The sequence below is a fragment of the Megascapheus bottae genome, chromosome 25, assembly GCF_031878675.1.
Source record: "Megascapheus bottae isolate mThoBot1 chromosome 25, mThoBot2.hap1, whole genome shotgun sequence".
Classification (NCBI taxonomy): Eukaryota; Metazoa; Chordata; class Mammalia; order Rodentia; family Geomyidae; genus Megascapheus; species Megascapheus bottae.
In genome coordinates, this window is record NC_143533.1 from 9,493,581 (window position 1) to 9,509,094 (window position 15,514).

A 15,514-nucleotide genomic window follows, 5' to 3' on the forward strand; every position below is an offset into this window, starting at 1 on the left:
CGAGGAATCGAACCTGGGTCTTCATGCATGCTAGGCAAGCACTTTAACCACTAGGCCAAACTCCCGGCCCGATTTTTTTTTTTTAAAGAATTGCTTGGGGTCAGGGTAGGAGGTAGTGGCATGCCTTTTTTCTCTTTGTTGGACTTAGCTAGCAGCCCTCCAAATTACCAGTTTGTTTGTGGGTCATGGGGCTTGAACTCAGCCTGGGCATGGTCTCTGAGCTCTTTAGTTCAAGGTTATCACCTACCCTGGAGCCAAGCCCCACTTCTCCATTCCTAGAGGTTAACTGGAGATAAAGAGTCTCAGGTCCTTTTGTACCCAGGCTGGTTTTGAACCTTGATCTTCACATCTCATCCTTCTGATTAGCTAGAATTATAGGCCTGAGCCACCTCGCCAGGCTTCAGGAGCCTTCTTATGTCTATTAATTGGTAGATTTTGTCAGTACAACAGAGGTGGGACATTTTTAAAATTTTTTTCTTACAGTGCCAAGAATCAAACCCAGGGCATTGCATGTGGTAGGCAAGTGGTCTATCACTGAGTTATGGCCCCACATTCTCACATATTTTAAAAGAGACTGGTGAGCAGGAACCACTGGTTCATGCCTGTAATCCTAGCCATATGGGAGGCTGAGATCTGAAGATTAAGGTTCAAAACTAGGCCAAGCAGGAAAATTCTTAATAGTCTCATCTCCAATTTTCTACCAAAAAGCCAGAAGTGAAGATTTGGCTCAAATGGTAGAGCACTAGCCTTGAACAACAAAGCTCAGGGACAGAGCTCAAGTTCCAAGTTCATGCCCAAAGACGAGGACAAGCAAAATAAATAAATAAATAAACAAATAATTGGTTGGGGATGCAGCCTGAGGATAGAGTGCTTATCTCTCAAGTGCTAGGCCATAAGCTTGAGCCCCACCAGGCGTGGTGGCTCACACCTGTAATCCTAGCTACTCAGGAGGCTAAGATCTGAGGATTGTTGTTCAAAGCCAGCCCAGGAGACTCTTATCTGCAATTAACTTCTAGAAAACTGGAAGTGGCACTGTGGCTCAGGGGTAGGGCAGTAGCCTTGAGCTAAAGAGCTCAGGAACAGTACCCAGACCCAGAGTTCAAGCCTCATGACCATCAAAAGTAAAAAATAAAAAAGTTCAAGCTCCAATATTAAAGGGGGGGGGAAAGGGAGATATTGAGGGATTTTGCATTTTTAATGCCAATGCCTATATTGGCTGTTCTTCATTTTCTAATTTCTCACTTCTTAGACTCACAGACAATCCATTAGTGAAAGAAGCTGGTAATTTCCACACATGAAGTGCTATTTCCCGAAGATCTCTGTGGTTTATATGGTCTTATGGAAGATGGAACAAGTAACACTTTCTTCTGTACTAGAACACTAAGTCTATTGCTGGTGTCAATTACCGTCAACAGGGACCAAAGAGAATCATAATTCTGCATAATTCCTTGAAGATAAGTGTTTATTATTACAAAAGCCTGAGATCAAATGAACTAAAGGGTCAGAAATTTGGCAGAAGAGGAATGGATTCAGTTCCAAAGACAGAGAATTATCAATAACCTTTGAGATTTCAGACAAATCAGACTTTCCTTGGAAGGCAGAGATATAAATAGCACAAACCCAACACAGACACACAGAAACAAAAGCCACCAACTCAACTTTTTTTTGTTTGAAAACGTGTTAGGTCTAGAGAACTGTTCACAACCACAGCTGCTAATGGTTATAGATTTGGCGATCAAAATGTCTTTTGGAAAAAAAAAAAGTTTTAACTGTCTTACTATTGAGGTTACAGACCACAGTCTTGAGGCATTGTTGCAGTCAACATCCTCCCCGCTGATTTTGAGAGCTTACATCTGCTGCTGGCAGATAAAATGCTGGCAAACAGCATGGGCTCCTTCCAGAGGCTATCGGGGAAGCTTTAAAGCTCTCATCTACCTTTCTTCCATAGTCTTATCTATTTGTACTACATCTACTTTGTCTAGATTGGTCCCCTTCCATTACTCAGGAGGGCTGAGGATCTGGTGGCATTCTATTTTATTGGCACAAATTAAGCATGCTGGCCAAACTAGTACTAAAAGATAAAAAGGAAGACAAGTTCTTAGCTTGGGGGAAAGCAGGGTAAGCAGATCTTTTTGGTAAAGCCATTTATAGTGTAGTGCACTTGATTCTAAAACTCACCTGAACAAAAAAAGTCTTTTTTTCTTTAGAGTAATAAATGGTCATAATATGCCAAAAATAGTGAGGACTTGGTGTATTTTGTCAGAGACAGGCTCAGAATGCGAAGTCAGAAGTAAATTGCTGAGTTTCTTCAGGGAAGGAAAAAAGAACAGAACAAAGTAAATGTGGTCCAAGTCACATAGGAAATTAATTTTGGTTGAAATAAAAATGATCAGATCCACACTGAGTTCAGAAAGAGAACGTAACTTAGCTGAATGATAAGAAATAAAATGTTGTACATGGTGCCTATAATTCTAGCCAATGAGGAAGCTGAGATCTGAAGACAAAAGTTCAAAGCCAAACTGGATCAGAAAGCCTGTGAAACTCATCTCCAATTAACTACCAAAACACTGGAAGCAAAGTTGTGGTAGAGGGCCAGCTTTGAGTGAGAAAGATAAGGCCATGAATTTGAGCCCTAGTACTAATGCCACGCACGCACGCACACACGCACGCACACGTGCAGGATTTGAGCAAGCTAAGGGAGCAGCTTAGGTGCTCAGGTGTATTAAGCAAGTGCTTAATACACAAACCCTACATTTGGTCTTAGTACAACCAAAAATAAAAAAGATTTGAGAAAACTGCACCTATCACAGAGCTATAATATATACGAAGAGGTTAAAGGCTCTGAGAAGTTTTAGGGTAAATAAATTGGTTTAACTGACAAAGTGTAAGATCTATGTATATATGTCGGAGAGGATAACTATGCCATGAAACGTTTTGGGAAATGCTAATAAAGGGGTTTGGCTCCTTAACTCTTACTTCTTCAGAAACAATGAGGTGGTAGTGTACTTGGCCTAGAGAATTATAGAGGTTACAGAATAATAACATACAAGGTGACTCCATTTTTCACATCTCATAACTCCAGCTCACATACAGATGGATGATTAGCAAGGATCATCTAGATTTTTTTCCAAGAGGCAGCCAAATACCAATCTACACTATTTGTGTTGTTGTTTTTGTTGTGCTTTGGATTGAACCCATAGCCTCATATACGCTAGCAAATACTCTATTACTGAGCTACATATCCAGCCCCCAAAGCTATGACCTTTAAAAGTCATAACATCCGTAATCAAGAAGTAATACCAAAATATAGCTATCTGATCCAAATACATTCTTATGTGACCCTCAGATGAGAGGAAAATGCCAAAGAAAAGCTGATGACCATGGGGAAATGGTATGGAATTCCTGTGTTCAATGAAACATTTTGGTAGATTCTAATGTCATACATAAGGGAAATTTAAAAAGAAGTGTTGCCAGGACCTCCAGCTGGGAACATATGGGAGAATTCTTACACTTTTACAGGCTGCTTTCAGCAATTCAAGACATAAAACATAATGTAAGCTCAAGGCAGAGCATTATGCTGACCTCTAAGAGGGTTATCCCTGATAAAGCAAAAAGTTATGTTTTATTAGATTTATAATTCTTATAAGCCTCACAGTACTCACACACATTAAAATCGCAGTTTTCTATCCTCTATACAATCTGGGGTAGAAAGATTGGTTCACTGTCCAGAGATTGAAATCAAATCATATGACCTTGTATCAGGTAGCAGTTTGCTTGACTGATAAATGAGAGAACTGAGAAAGGCTCCTTGCCAAAACCACTGTCCAAACCAGATGCAGCTGGGTTCTCTTTTACAATGCAAATATAACATGAAAAGAACAAAATGCATTAAGTGAGACTAAGCTGTTAATGGCTGAGTCTCTAAAACTGTAAAGCCTACACTAATGAGGTACTTCTGTAATTATTAGTTTTAGACTCCAATAAAGGGTGGGGGAGGGGGAAAGACAGAGGGAGTGGCTTAATGGTAGTGCACTTGCCTAGCAAGTGTCAGACACCAGTTTTGGTTATTAGCATAAGGAAAAAAATGCAAAAAAAATTTGAAAAACAGACTGGGAATGTGGCTTAGTGGCAGAATGCTTGCCTAGCATACGTGAAGCCCTGGGTTTGATTTCTCAATATCACATAAACAGAAAAAGCCAGAAATGATGCTGTGGCTTAAGCAGTAGAGTGCTAATCTTATGAGTAAAAGAAGCTCAGGGACAGTGCCCAGGCCCTGAGTTCAAGCTGCAGGACTAGGTCAAAAAAAATTTAGGACTGGGAGTGTGATCTAGTTGAAGAGTGCTTACATAGCATACACAAAGCCAAGAGTTCAATTCCTTATTACTACATATACAGTAAAACTCGGAAGTGGTGTTGTGGCTCAAGTGGTAGAGCACTAGCCTTGAGAAAGCCCAAGGACAGTGTTCAGGCCCTGAGTTCAAGCTCCAAGGATTGGCAAATTTAAAAACACAAAAAGAAAAACACCTAAAAGCCAGGCACAGTGGATCAGGCCTTTAATACTAGCTACTCATGAGGCTGAGATCTGTGGCTGGAGGTTGAAAGCCAGTCCAGACACTAAAGTCCATGAGACTCTTATCTCCAATTAACCACTAGAAAACTGGAAATGGCGCTGTGGCTAAAGAGGTAGGGAGGTAGCTTTGAGCTGAGGAGCTCAAGGACAGCACCCAGGCCCAGAGTCCAAGACCCACAACTGAAAAAAATAAAAAATCCCTGAAAAACAAAGAATTTATCAAAATTTTAAGCTGAAGTACATGCTAAGCACACAGTGGTAGAAAACCTATTGCCTAAAGTGACTATACAAAAAATAGGAAAAACATTGTTAGATAAGACTTGCTCTGCTTCAAGGATGGACTATTCTTGTTTGGATTTCTGCCAAGCTGAACCTAGCTATAAAAACTCTAGGCCTGGGGCCAGGAGTTTGGCCTAGTGGTTAAAGTGCTTGCCTAGCATGCATGAAGACCCGGGTTCGATTCCTCGGTACCACATACATAGAAAAAAGCCAGAAGTGGTGCTGAGGCTCAAGTGGTAGAGCTCTAGCCTTGAGAAAGTCCAAGGACAGTGTTCAGGCCCTAAGCTCAAGCCCAAGACTGGCCAAAAAAAAAAAAAAAAGCTCGAGGCCGGGAGTTTGGCCTAGTGGTTAAAGTGCTTGCCTAGCATGCATGAAGACCCGGGTTCGATTCCTCGGTACCACATACATAGAAAAAAGCCGGAAGTGGTGCTGAGGCTCAAGTGGTAGAGCTCTAGCCTTGAGAAAGTCCAAGGACAGTGCTCAGGCCCTGAGCTCAAGCCCAGGACTGGCAAAAAAAAAAAAAAAAAAAAAAAAAAAGCTCAAGGACAGTATCCAGGCCCTGAGCTCAAGCTTCATACGAAAAAAAACCATAAAATCTAAGAATCTACATTTCTCAAAAACTTTTCAATGACATTAAAGCCCTCTGACTCCCCCTACTGTTCAAAAATGAGCTTCAGTCATGTCAGTTCAGTTTTAAGTGGCTAAAAATTAAAAATGCATACATCAATATATACATATACACACTTATGCTCCTAGTCTCACTCAATGTGTCACAGTTAAAAAACAAAATCATCCGGGCGCCAGTAGTTTATCCCTGTAATCCTAGCTACTAAGAAGGCTGACATGTGAGGATCAAAGTTCAAAACTAACATGGGCACGAATGTCTATGAGATTCTTATCTCCAATTAATCACTAGAAAACTGGAAGTGGTACTATGGCTCAAAGTGGTAGAGTGCTATCCTTGAATGACAAAGCTTAGGCACAGTGCCCAGGTTCAAGCCCCATGACTGAACAACAACAACAACAACAAAAAAACCCCAAAACCCACATTCACCAATCATGAGTTCAATATCCTGGGCCAAATGCTTCAAAAAAAAGCAGTAACAGGCATCTGCCCAGGACAAGTAGTCTCTACTTACCTGCTCCTTAAATTGCCTCTGGGACAAGCACTCAATTAAGTCCACACATCCCAGGAGACAACCTGATGGATAGTCGTTTGGAAATTCCACATCTGAATCAAGAATAACAAAAGGATTGGATAAATTTCCTTCTTTATGACCCTGAAACTCAAGAATCTGTTTTCAATTCTGAATAATTTTTTCCATTATCTCTTTGCAGACATAAGGAAAGCAATGATGTTTTCATTTGGCACAACTCAATGTGTAAAAGAAAAACACAAAATAACTAGTGAGAGGCTTGTTTTGTCTTCTATCTACATGTTAAGGTAGGGAATTTTTTCCTTTAGAAAAGTTAACTTTATGTCATCAGATTTTAAGGGTGGTACAAATTCATGCTAAACAAATCCTACTATACTCAGCTGAATCAGACTGCAGTTTGGTGGTGATGGGTTTTAGAAACAGAGAAAGGTAGCTACAAGAACAAGAGAAAAATCATTAAAATGTGGGATAAAAAACAGTAACAAGAACATAAGAAAGAATGTCAGAACACAAATTTAAAATAGCCAGTCATATCAAAACAGAAATATATTTTTAAGGAAGCATGCATTTTTGACACCTAGTAATTACTTTAGCTTAGTTTCTTTTAAAGGTAGTTCTATAATTATGCTTTCATGCCTGGCAATGGTGGCTCACACCTATAATCCTAGCTATTCAGGACACGAGCTCTGAGGATCACTGTTCAAAGCCAGCCTGTGAGATACTTATTTCCAATTAACCAATCCCTAAAAAGCGAACAACGGAGATGAGGCTCAAGTAGAACACTACCCTTGAACAAAAAAACTAAGATATGAGCTGAGGAGTTCGGGGACAGTGCTCAGGCCAAGTTCAAGCCCCATGAACCCCGCCCCGCAAAACAAAAAAAAAAAAGAAAAAAAAGAACTAAGACAACAGTGCCTAGACACTGAGCTCAAGGGGACACATGGGCACACACACGCGCACACACACACACACACACACACACACACACACACACACACAAAATATTATGCTTCCCTTCTGCATTCAAAAAGAAGTATAATTTGGATAAAAGGAAGGAAACAGTATGCCCTAAGGTCAGAAGGTTTTGTTGCTCTTCTTTTTTTTTTCAGGACCTAATGGGGGTGATTACTAAAATTCTCTGCTTAAATCTATTGACTTTGATTTAACCATATCTGACAACAGGTGTGTCAATATAGGGCACTCTTCACTAAAAAAGATTCTTAGCTGGGACACTGGTGGTTCATGCTTGCAATCCTAGCTACTCAGGAGGCTGAGATCTGAGGTTTATGGTTTAAATTCAACCTGGGCAGGAAAGTCCATGAGACTTATAGCCAGTAAATCACCAGAAAACCAGAAGTAGCATTGTGGCTCAAAGTGGTAGGGTACAAGCCTTGAGCAAAAGAGCTCAGGGACAATGCCCAGGCCCTGATTCAACTGACCAAAAAAAAAAAAAAAAAGATTCCTACTTGTTTTTCTAAAGATCCCATTTATACTATTTTACCCTCTGTTAAAAAAAAAAAAAAGAAGTCTTTTTCAGATACAACTAAAATTAGTTGATTTCTATTTTTTGTTTATTTGGGTTTTCTGATTTTTTTTTTTTTTTTTTTTTTTTTTTTGCCAGTCACAGGGCTTAAACTCAAGGATTGGGTGCCGTACTGGAGCTTCTTTGTGCTCAAGGTAGTGCTCTACCACTTTGGCCACAGGTCTACTTCTAGTTTTTTGGTGGTTAATTGGAGATAAATCTCATGGACTTTCTTGCCCAAGCTGGCTTCTCAAATCTCAGCTGTCAGAGTAGCTAGGACTACAGGCCTGAGCCACCAGCACCAAGCTAGTTAGTTGATTTCTGGTACTGGAAACTGATACTTTTATTGGTACTCTTGAGGTAATAAATGGTTTGAACAGCTGCCTATGACTTTCTCCTAAATAAACTAATAAACATGTACAAAATTTAAAAGTCCCCTTCAGGGACTGAGAATGTGGCTAGTGACAGAGTGCTTGCCTAACATGTATGAAACTCTAGGTTCGATTTCTTAGCACCACATAGAGAGAAAAAGCCAGAAGTAGTGCTGTAGCTCAAGTGGCAGAGTGCTACTCTTGAGCAGAAGAAGCTCAGGGACAGTGCCCAGGCCCAGAGAAGAGATAAAGCCCCAGGACTGGCACCAAAAAAAAAAAAAAAGTAGCCAGGCTCAGTGGCTCATTCCTGTAATCCTAGCTACTCAGAAGGTTCAGATCTGAGGAGCAAGGTTCAAAGCCAGACAGACACTAAAGTCTGTGAGACTCTTATCTCTAATGAACCATTAGAAATCTAGAAGTGGCACTGTGGTTCAAAGTGGTAGAGTACTAGCCTTGAGCTGAAGAGCTCAGGGACAGTACCCAGGCCCAGAATTCAAATCCGACAACCAAAAAAAAAAAAAAGGAAAAAGTACCTTCAGTCAAGATAAGGTCACAGGAAGAAAGAATGAAAGATGAATGTATGAATGTCAATCAATGATTCTTTCCACAGAGTAAAACTAAAAGGAGAATAAGTGGCTAATTACCTTTCCCACGAAGAAGTCGATAGGTAGCCTGGAGTTCTGAGACTTCTTGAGGGGAGGGTTTTTTGCCAGTGGCTGCTATCCAAAGTCGTCCTCGGTGGGGGGTGTACCAGGATCTGCCTTCCACCCTTAAACAAATACAAAATATACATCGAACACTATTGCAAACTACAGAAGATACCTCACCAAGAGGAATTTGTTTATGAAAAACATTTTCCTCCCACAATACCTTTCTCTTGAGGAGGACCCTGTTGTTTAATTTTTCCTGTCTGCAGAACAATTTACTACTGGGCACCTGATCTCAGACCTGGAACTCTTACTTATCTTGGACTTCTATAATCTAATCTATTTTTTTTTTTTTTTTTTTTTTTTTGCCAATCCTGGGCTTGGGCTTAGGACCTTAGCACTGTCCTTGGACTTTTTCAAGGTTAGCACTCTACCACTTGAGCCTCAGCACCACTTCCAGCTTTTTGCTATGTATGTGGTACCGAGGAATCGAACCCAGGTCTTCGTGCATGCCAAGCAAGCATTCTACCACTAAGCCAAACTCCCGGCCTAAGTATTTTTAAGGTATCCAAATTGTCATACAGGGAAGAGAAATCTTGTTCTTCTTCAAGTGGAAAGTTAACTCTTTCCCAGAAGATTTGTTGATTTATTATCCAATCTGACAAAAAAATCCTTGTTCCCCAAAACTGGTATCTGTAATTATTATTTAATAGAATTCAAGTAAATAGAAATAAACTTTGCCACCACCCCTGTGTACAAGTTCTAATTCTCTTATATAAGGTTATGTTCAATACGGACAATGAAACAATTTGTGACTAGTTTGAAAGAAGCTTTATGTAGAATTAACATAAAACATTCAAGAGAATTTAATTACTTTGCTATTTAAATTTTTTATTGTTACTATAAAGGTGATATACAGAGGGATTATAGTTTTATAACTCAGGTGAAGAATACTCCTTAACTTGTTTTTTTCCTGTACTTTGTAATTTATCAAAAAGTACAGAAGATGCTTCTCTTCACCTCTTACAATAATTACCTGGAATATTGAGATAATCACAGATATCACTTTATCTTTTTTTTTTTTTTTTTTTTTTGCCAGTCCTTGGGCTTTCCTCAAAGCTCTACCACTTGAGCCACAGCACCAATTCTGGCTTTTCTATGTTATGAGGTACTGAGAAATCAAACCCAAGTCTTCGTGCATGCAGGCAAGCACTCTACCACTAGGACAAACCTGGACCCTCACTTTACCTTTTGTTTGTTTTTAGTCAGTCATGGGCTTCTTAAGAACTCAGAGCTTGGGTGCTGTCTCGTAGTTCTTTTGTTTAAGGCTAGCACGCTACCATTTGAGCCACAGTGTCACTTCTGGCTTTTTTGAGTAGTTTATTGGAGATAATAGTCTCATAGAGTTTCTTGTCCAAGCTGGCTTCAAATTGCAATTCTCAGATTTCAGCCTCCTAAGTAGCTAGGATTTCAGGTGTGAGCCACTGGATTTTTAACTCCAAGTAACCAGCAAAAGGTAGGAGTGAAAGCATGCTTTCAAGTAATAGAGCTCCAGCAGTGAGGAAAAAGGTCAAACAACAGCACAAGGCTTGTGAGTTCAAGTATGGCAGAAAAAGTTACTGGATGGTACAAAAACAAGAGTTACTGGGCAGTGCAATCACCCGCTGTATTTTTATGGGATTAGTAATTGTAAGATGGTTGTAGTTCTTTTCAGTGAGAAAATCTTAGTAACAGAGATCCAAAAATAAGATGAGACATGTGTGAACATACTGATTCCAATAGCAGTAGATAAGCTGTTTACTTTTCTACTTTTGAAAAGGGAGACACATAAATAGCAGGGAACTAAATGAAAGAACAGACATATGAAAGCATGGTTGTTCTGGAGCAAAATCAGATTCAACACACATTTCACAGCCAAAACTAGAAAGCCTAACTTCAGCTGGGTGTAGTGGCTTATGCCTGCAATCTGAGCTACTCAGGAGGCTGACATCTGGGGATCATGGTTCAAAGCCAGCCTGGGCACTAAGACCATGGGACTCTTATCTCCAATTAATCATTAGAAAACTGGAACTGGAACTGTGGCTGAAGGGGTAGTGCAGTAGTCTTGAACTGAAGAGCTCAGGGACAATACCCAGGCCCAGGCCCAGGGAAGTAGTCTTGAGCTGAAGAGCTCAGGGACAGCAGACAGGCCCAGAGTTCAAGCCCCACAACCAAGGGACAGACAGACAGACAGACAGACAGACACAGACACACAGACACACACACACACACACACAGAAAAGAAAGTCTAACTTCAATAAAAGAGGAGAATTATAGTGTATCTTAGTCAAGGAGGGAAATGAAAACAAATAATTCAACTATCACTGTAGAAATAGTTGGTCCTTGGGGCCGGGAGTTTGGTCTAGTGGTTAAAGTGCTTGCCTAGCATGCACGAAGACCCGGGTTCGATTCCTCGGTACCACATACATAGAAAAAAGCCGGAAGTGGTGCTGAGGCTCAAGTGGTAGAGCTCTAGCCTTGAGAAAGCCCAAGGACAGTGCTCAGGCACTGAGCTCAAGCCCATGACTGGCAAAAAAAAAAAAAAAAGAAATAGTTGGTCCTAAGTGCTCATAATGGTTAATTCCAGAAAGTAAGGAAATGACTATGAAGTTTGTGCAACAGAATGCAGAGAGAACTTGGAAAACCTGAATAATTTTAGTTCTGCCTTTGTCAAAAACTAGCTCTGTGATTTTGAGCAATCTATTTTATTTTACATTGAGCTGCCTCAGGATCTTCATTTGTCAGACTGTGATTCTGGGCTAATCTGACTACTGAGCTACTACATTAAGATTCTTTTTTTTTTTTTTTTTTTTTTTTTGGCCAGTCATGGGCTTGAGCTCAGGGCCTGACCAGAGTCCCTGGACTTTTTTTTTTTTAAAGCTGGAAATGGTGCTGAGGCTCAAGTGGTAGTGCTCTAGCCTTGAGAAGTGAAAAAGGTCAGGAACCCAAGACCTAATTTCAAGACCAAGTACTAGCATCAAAAGAGGAAGAGGAAGAGGAGGAGGAGCTACTCAAGAGGCTGAGATCTAAGGATTGTGGTTTAAAGCCAGTCTAGATAGAAAAGTTCTATCTCCAATGAATCACCAAAAGAAACCAGAAATGGAGTTGTGGCTCAAAGCAGTAGAGTGGCAGCCTGGAGCAAACAAAGCTCAAGGCTAGAGGCTGGGAGGATGGCTTAGTGATAAGAATGCTCAGCTTGCCTAGCATGCATGAAGTACTTAGTACCAAATAAACAAAAAAAGCCAGAAGTGGCACTAAGCGAAAGAAGCTTAGGGACAGTGCCTAAGCTCAAAGTTCAAGCACTAGGAAAAAAAAGAAAAAACAACTCAGAGGTAGTACCTGAGCTCAGGTCAAGCCCCCCAACTAACCTTTTTTTTTTTTTTTTTCCCTATGTGGCCTCCACTGAAACTACACAGTCTCTGTCTAGGATCACTCAGTGGCTTTTGCCCAGCTAATGTAGCACAAACTAACATGGAATTTTTAATCCTATTTTATCAGCATCCCAAATACCCAGTTACACATGGCCGTATGGGGTCCTATTTAAAGACCTATGTACTAAACAATACTATAAGTCATCACTAGATTGGAGAAAAGAAATTCTAATATGGGAGTAACATAAATTTGATTTAGAATAAAGTTTATGTTACTTTAAGGTCTTTCACTGCCATGATTCATTTGCATTCTTACCTTTTAATCCCTCTAACAAGGAAAGAAGCCCAAGGCTGATGCATAGAGAGGCACCAGCCACCATCAAAGCCTTCCTGGAATTCTTGATCCTGGATTCGCAACTGATGCTGATGTAAATTGAACTCTAATCCCATTCCTGCTGAATGGAAAGCCTTCTTCTGTGAGGATGTACTTGTTTGGTCTACCCACTATACATGGAAAATAAAACGAAAGAGAATATATAATTCTGCCTGGCAAGAGAAAAACCTTGGAAGGTATCAAAATGAGATCAATAACAATGAGAAAACCATACTAGGAATATCCTCTTAGAATATTACCCCATCTTTCACTGAAAACAAACCAAAAAGAGTAGAGATAGTGTAAATTCAGTAAGAGTCAGTTATGATGACAAAGCCCCATCTTAGAGATAAATAGAATAGAATTCTGCACCCAAGGTTCCCTAATTCCAGTGATGACACAATTATCAAAGCAAAAATAACCTGTAATTATATTTGATAATAAAATGAATAACAATAATGAATGAGCAAATTAATAAGTTAAAACATTTTATGGACTACCCATATGCTAGAAAAGAATTTTTTGGTGGTACTGGGAATCAAGTACAGGATCTCATGAATGCTAAGCAAACACTCCACCACTAGCTATATCCTCAGCCCTATTACGGGAGTAGCAAGGCATTAATGATTGAACTCAGAGCTTCATACTTGCATGGCAAATGCTCTACCACATGAGCCATACCCAGTCCCACACCCCTAGACTTTTTGTACTACAGAAATTTAAATAACGTTTTCTGTAAAAAACAAAAAACACTCAGGGGCCAGCAGTAGCAGAGTGTTTACCTAGCATGCACGAAGACCCAGGTCCGATTTCACATACATAGAAAAAGCCAGAAATGGTGCTGTGACTCACGGGTTAGAGCTCTGGCCTTCAGAAAGCCCAAGGACAGTAATCAGGCCCTGAGTTCTACCCCTAGGACTTGCATAAAGAAAGAAAGAAGGAAGGAAAGAAAGAAAGAGAGAAAGAGAGAGAGAGAAAGAAAGGAAGGAGGGAAGGAGAGACAGAGGGAGGGAGGAAGGAAGGAAGGAAAAAAAAAAGAAAGAAAGAAAGAAAAGAAAACCCAAGGGCTGGGAATTTGGCTTAGTGGTAGGGTGCTCGTCTAGTATGCATGGAAAACTGGGTTCAATTCCTTGGTATCACATACATAGAAAAAGCTGGAAATGGTGATGTGGCTCAAGTGGTAGAGCTCTAGCCTTCAGCAAAAAGTATCCAAGGACAGTGCCCAAGCTCTGAGTTTAAGCCCCAGGACTGTCAAAAAAAAACCCATAGAACCAGAGGATAAGGCTAGTATGTATATTAAGAGAACAAACAGGCAACTAAAGCCTAACAAATAAGCACACTTGAAAGAAGAAATATTTGAAGCCCAAATTCTAGCATTATCAGTGAACTGAATGATATACAAACCTGTGGAGGGGACTGGTACAGGTTGGGGTTTACCAGAAGTCCCAAAGGCTCATCAGAAGATCTATCCAACTGGATCAGTGATTGGTTCAAGGTTCCACTAGAAATGGCCTGTATTGTCTCATCTAACCTGTGATAAGAAACCAAAGGGACAAAATAATTGTAATATTCTATATTATGAATCCTTATCACCAACAGAAAACTTTTCAGTAGGAATAAGATCATGTACAGAAATATTAAAGGGAAACTAAACAAAGCAAAAAAAAGAGGACTAAACATACAATTCGATACAAAACCTAGAAGAAAAGACCCTGAGTTCTTCAGCAAAAGGCAAGCATCCTACCACTTGAGCCATCAGGCCACTTCTGGTTTTTTGGAGGTTAACTGGAGATAAGAGTCTCACTGATTTTTTTATATCTGGGCTAGCTCTGAATGGTGATCCTCAGATCTCAGTCTCCTGAGTAGCAAGGATTATAAGCATGAGCCCCAGGCACCTGGCCAAAAAATACATTTTAAAAAGACCTAGATTCTGGGCACTAGTGGCTCATGCTTCTACTCGTAGCTACTCAGGAGGCTGAAATCTAAGGCAGGAAAATCCATGAGGCCCTCATCTCCAATTAACCACCAAAAAGCTGGAAGCAGAGCTATGGCTCAAGTGGTAGAGTGTTAGCCTTGAGCAAATGAGGCTAATCAACAGCGCCTGGACTCTGAGTTCAAGCCCAGGACTGGGAGGTAATAATTATACTATATTAATACAGCATTCCTAAGTGAGGAAGCCCCAGACTAGAAGGTAATAATTATATTACATTAATACAACATTCCTAAAGGAGAAAAAGATGCTTTATTGTTGTTGTTGTTACATATACTTGCCTCAAAGTCCAGAGGAAAAAAAATTAATCATGGGGCTGGGAATGTGGCCCAGTGGTAGAGTGCTTGTCTAGCATTCACGAAGACCTGGGGTCTATTCCTTGGTACCACATATGCAGAAAAAGCTGTACTGTGGCTCAAGTGGTAGAGCTCTAGCCTTGAGAAATCCCAAGGATATGTTCAGGCCCTGAGTTCAAGCCCCAAAACTGGCCAAAAAAAAAAAAATTAATCATAAAATAGCTTTTTTTTTTTTTGGTCCTGGGGCTTAAATTCTGGGCCTGGGCACTGTCCCTGAGCTCTTCAGATCAAAGCTATCACCCTACCCCTGGAGCCACAGCACCATCTCCTGTTTTCTAGTGGTTAATTGGAGATAAGAGTCTCACATTCTTTAGTGCCAGGGCTGGCTCTGAACCATGATCCTCAGATCTCAGCCTCCTGAGTAGCTAGGATTACAGGCATGAGCCACTGTGCCCAGCTCAAAATAGTTGCTTTTAGTTAAGTGCAGCAATACATTTTAACATTTTTTAAAATTCAGCAAAATTTGATAATACAAACAAAAAAAAAACCTTTTTATAGTTGTTCTGGGGTTTGTTTTTTTTTTTTTGCTTTGTTTTCTTTCTTTCAGATATGTGTCTGTCCTGGGGCTTTGAACTCAAGGCCTAGGTGCTGTCCCTTTGGCTTTTTTGTTTAAGGCACAGCATCACTTCCAGTTTTTTCTGAGTAGATTATTGTAAATAATAGTCTCACAGACTTTAATGCCTGGGTTAGCTTTGAACTGTGATCTTCATATCTGTCTCCTGAGTAGCTAGGATTATAGGTTTGAGCCCAGTGTTTGGTGCCCCCTGCTCCACACTGTTTTTTCTTTTGCCAGTCCTAGGACTTGAATTCAGGGCCTGAACACTGTCCTTGGGCTTTCT

The 15,514-nt window shown here is 40.3% G+C and overlaps 1 protein-coding gene across 2 annotated transcripts in view; it reads right to left on the reverse strand.

The window, feature by feature from the left end:
• Positions 1-15,514, reverse strand: part of Trip4 (thyroid hormone receptor interactor 4) — a 51,869-nt gene that overhangs the window by 18,958 nt on the left and 17,397 nt on the right. For both annotated transcript variants that reach the window (XM_090358199.1, XM_090358198.1), the window contains exons 8-11: positions 13,734-13,860; positions 12,273-12,460; positions 8,544-8,668; positions 5,989-6,080 (exon numbers count right to left, since the gene is read on the reverse strand). In XM_090358199.1, the coding sequence (XP_090214325.1) occupies positions 5,989-6,080; positions 8,544-8,668; positions 12,273-12,460; positions 13,734-13,860 (532 nt within the window). The remainder of the gene's footprint in view (positions 1-5,988; positions 6,081-8,543; positions 8,669-12,272; positions 12,461-13,733; positions 13,861-15,514) is intronic.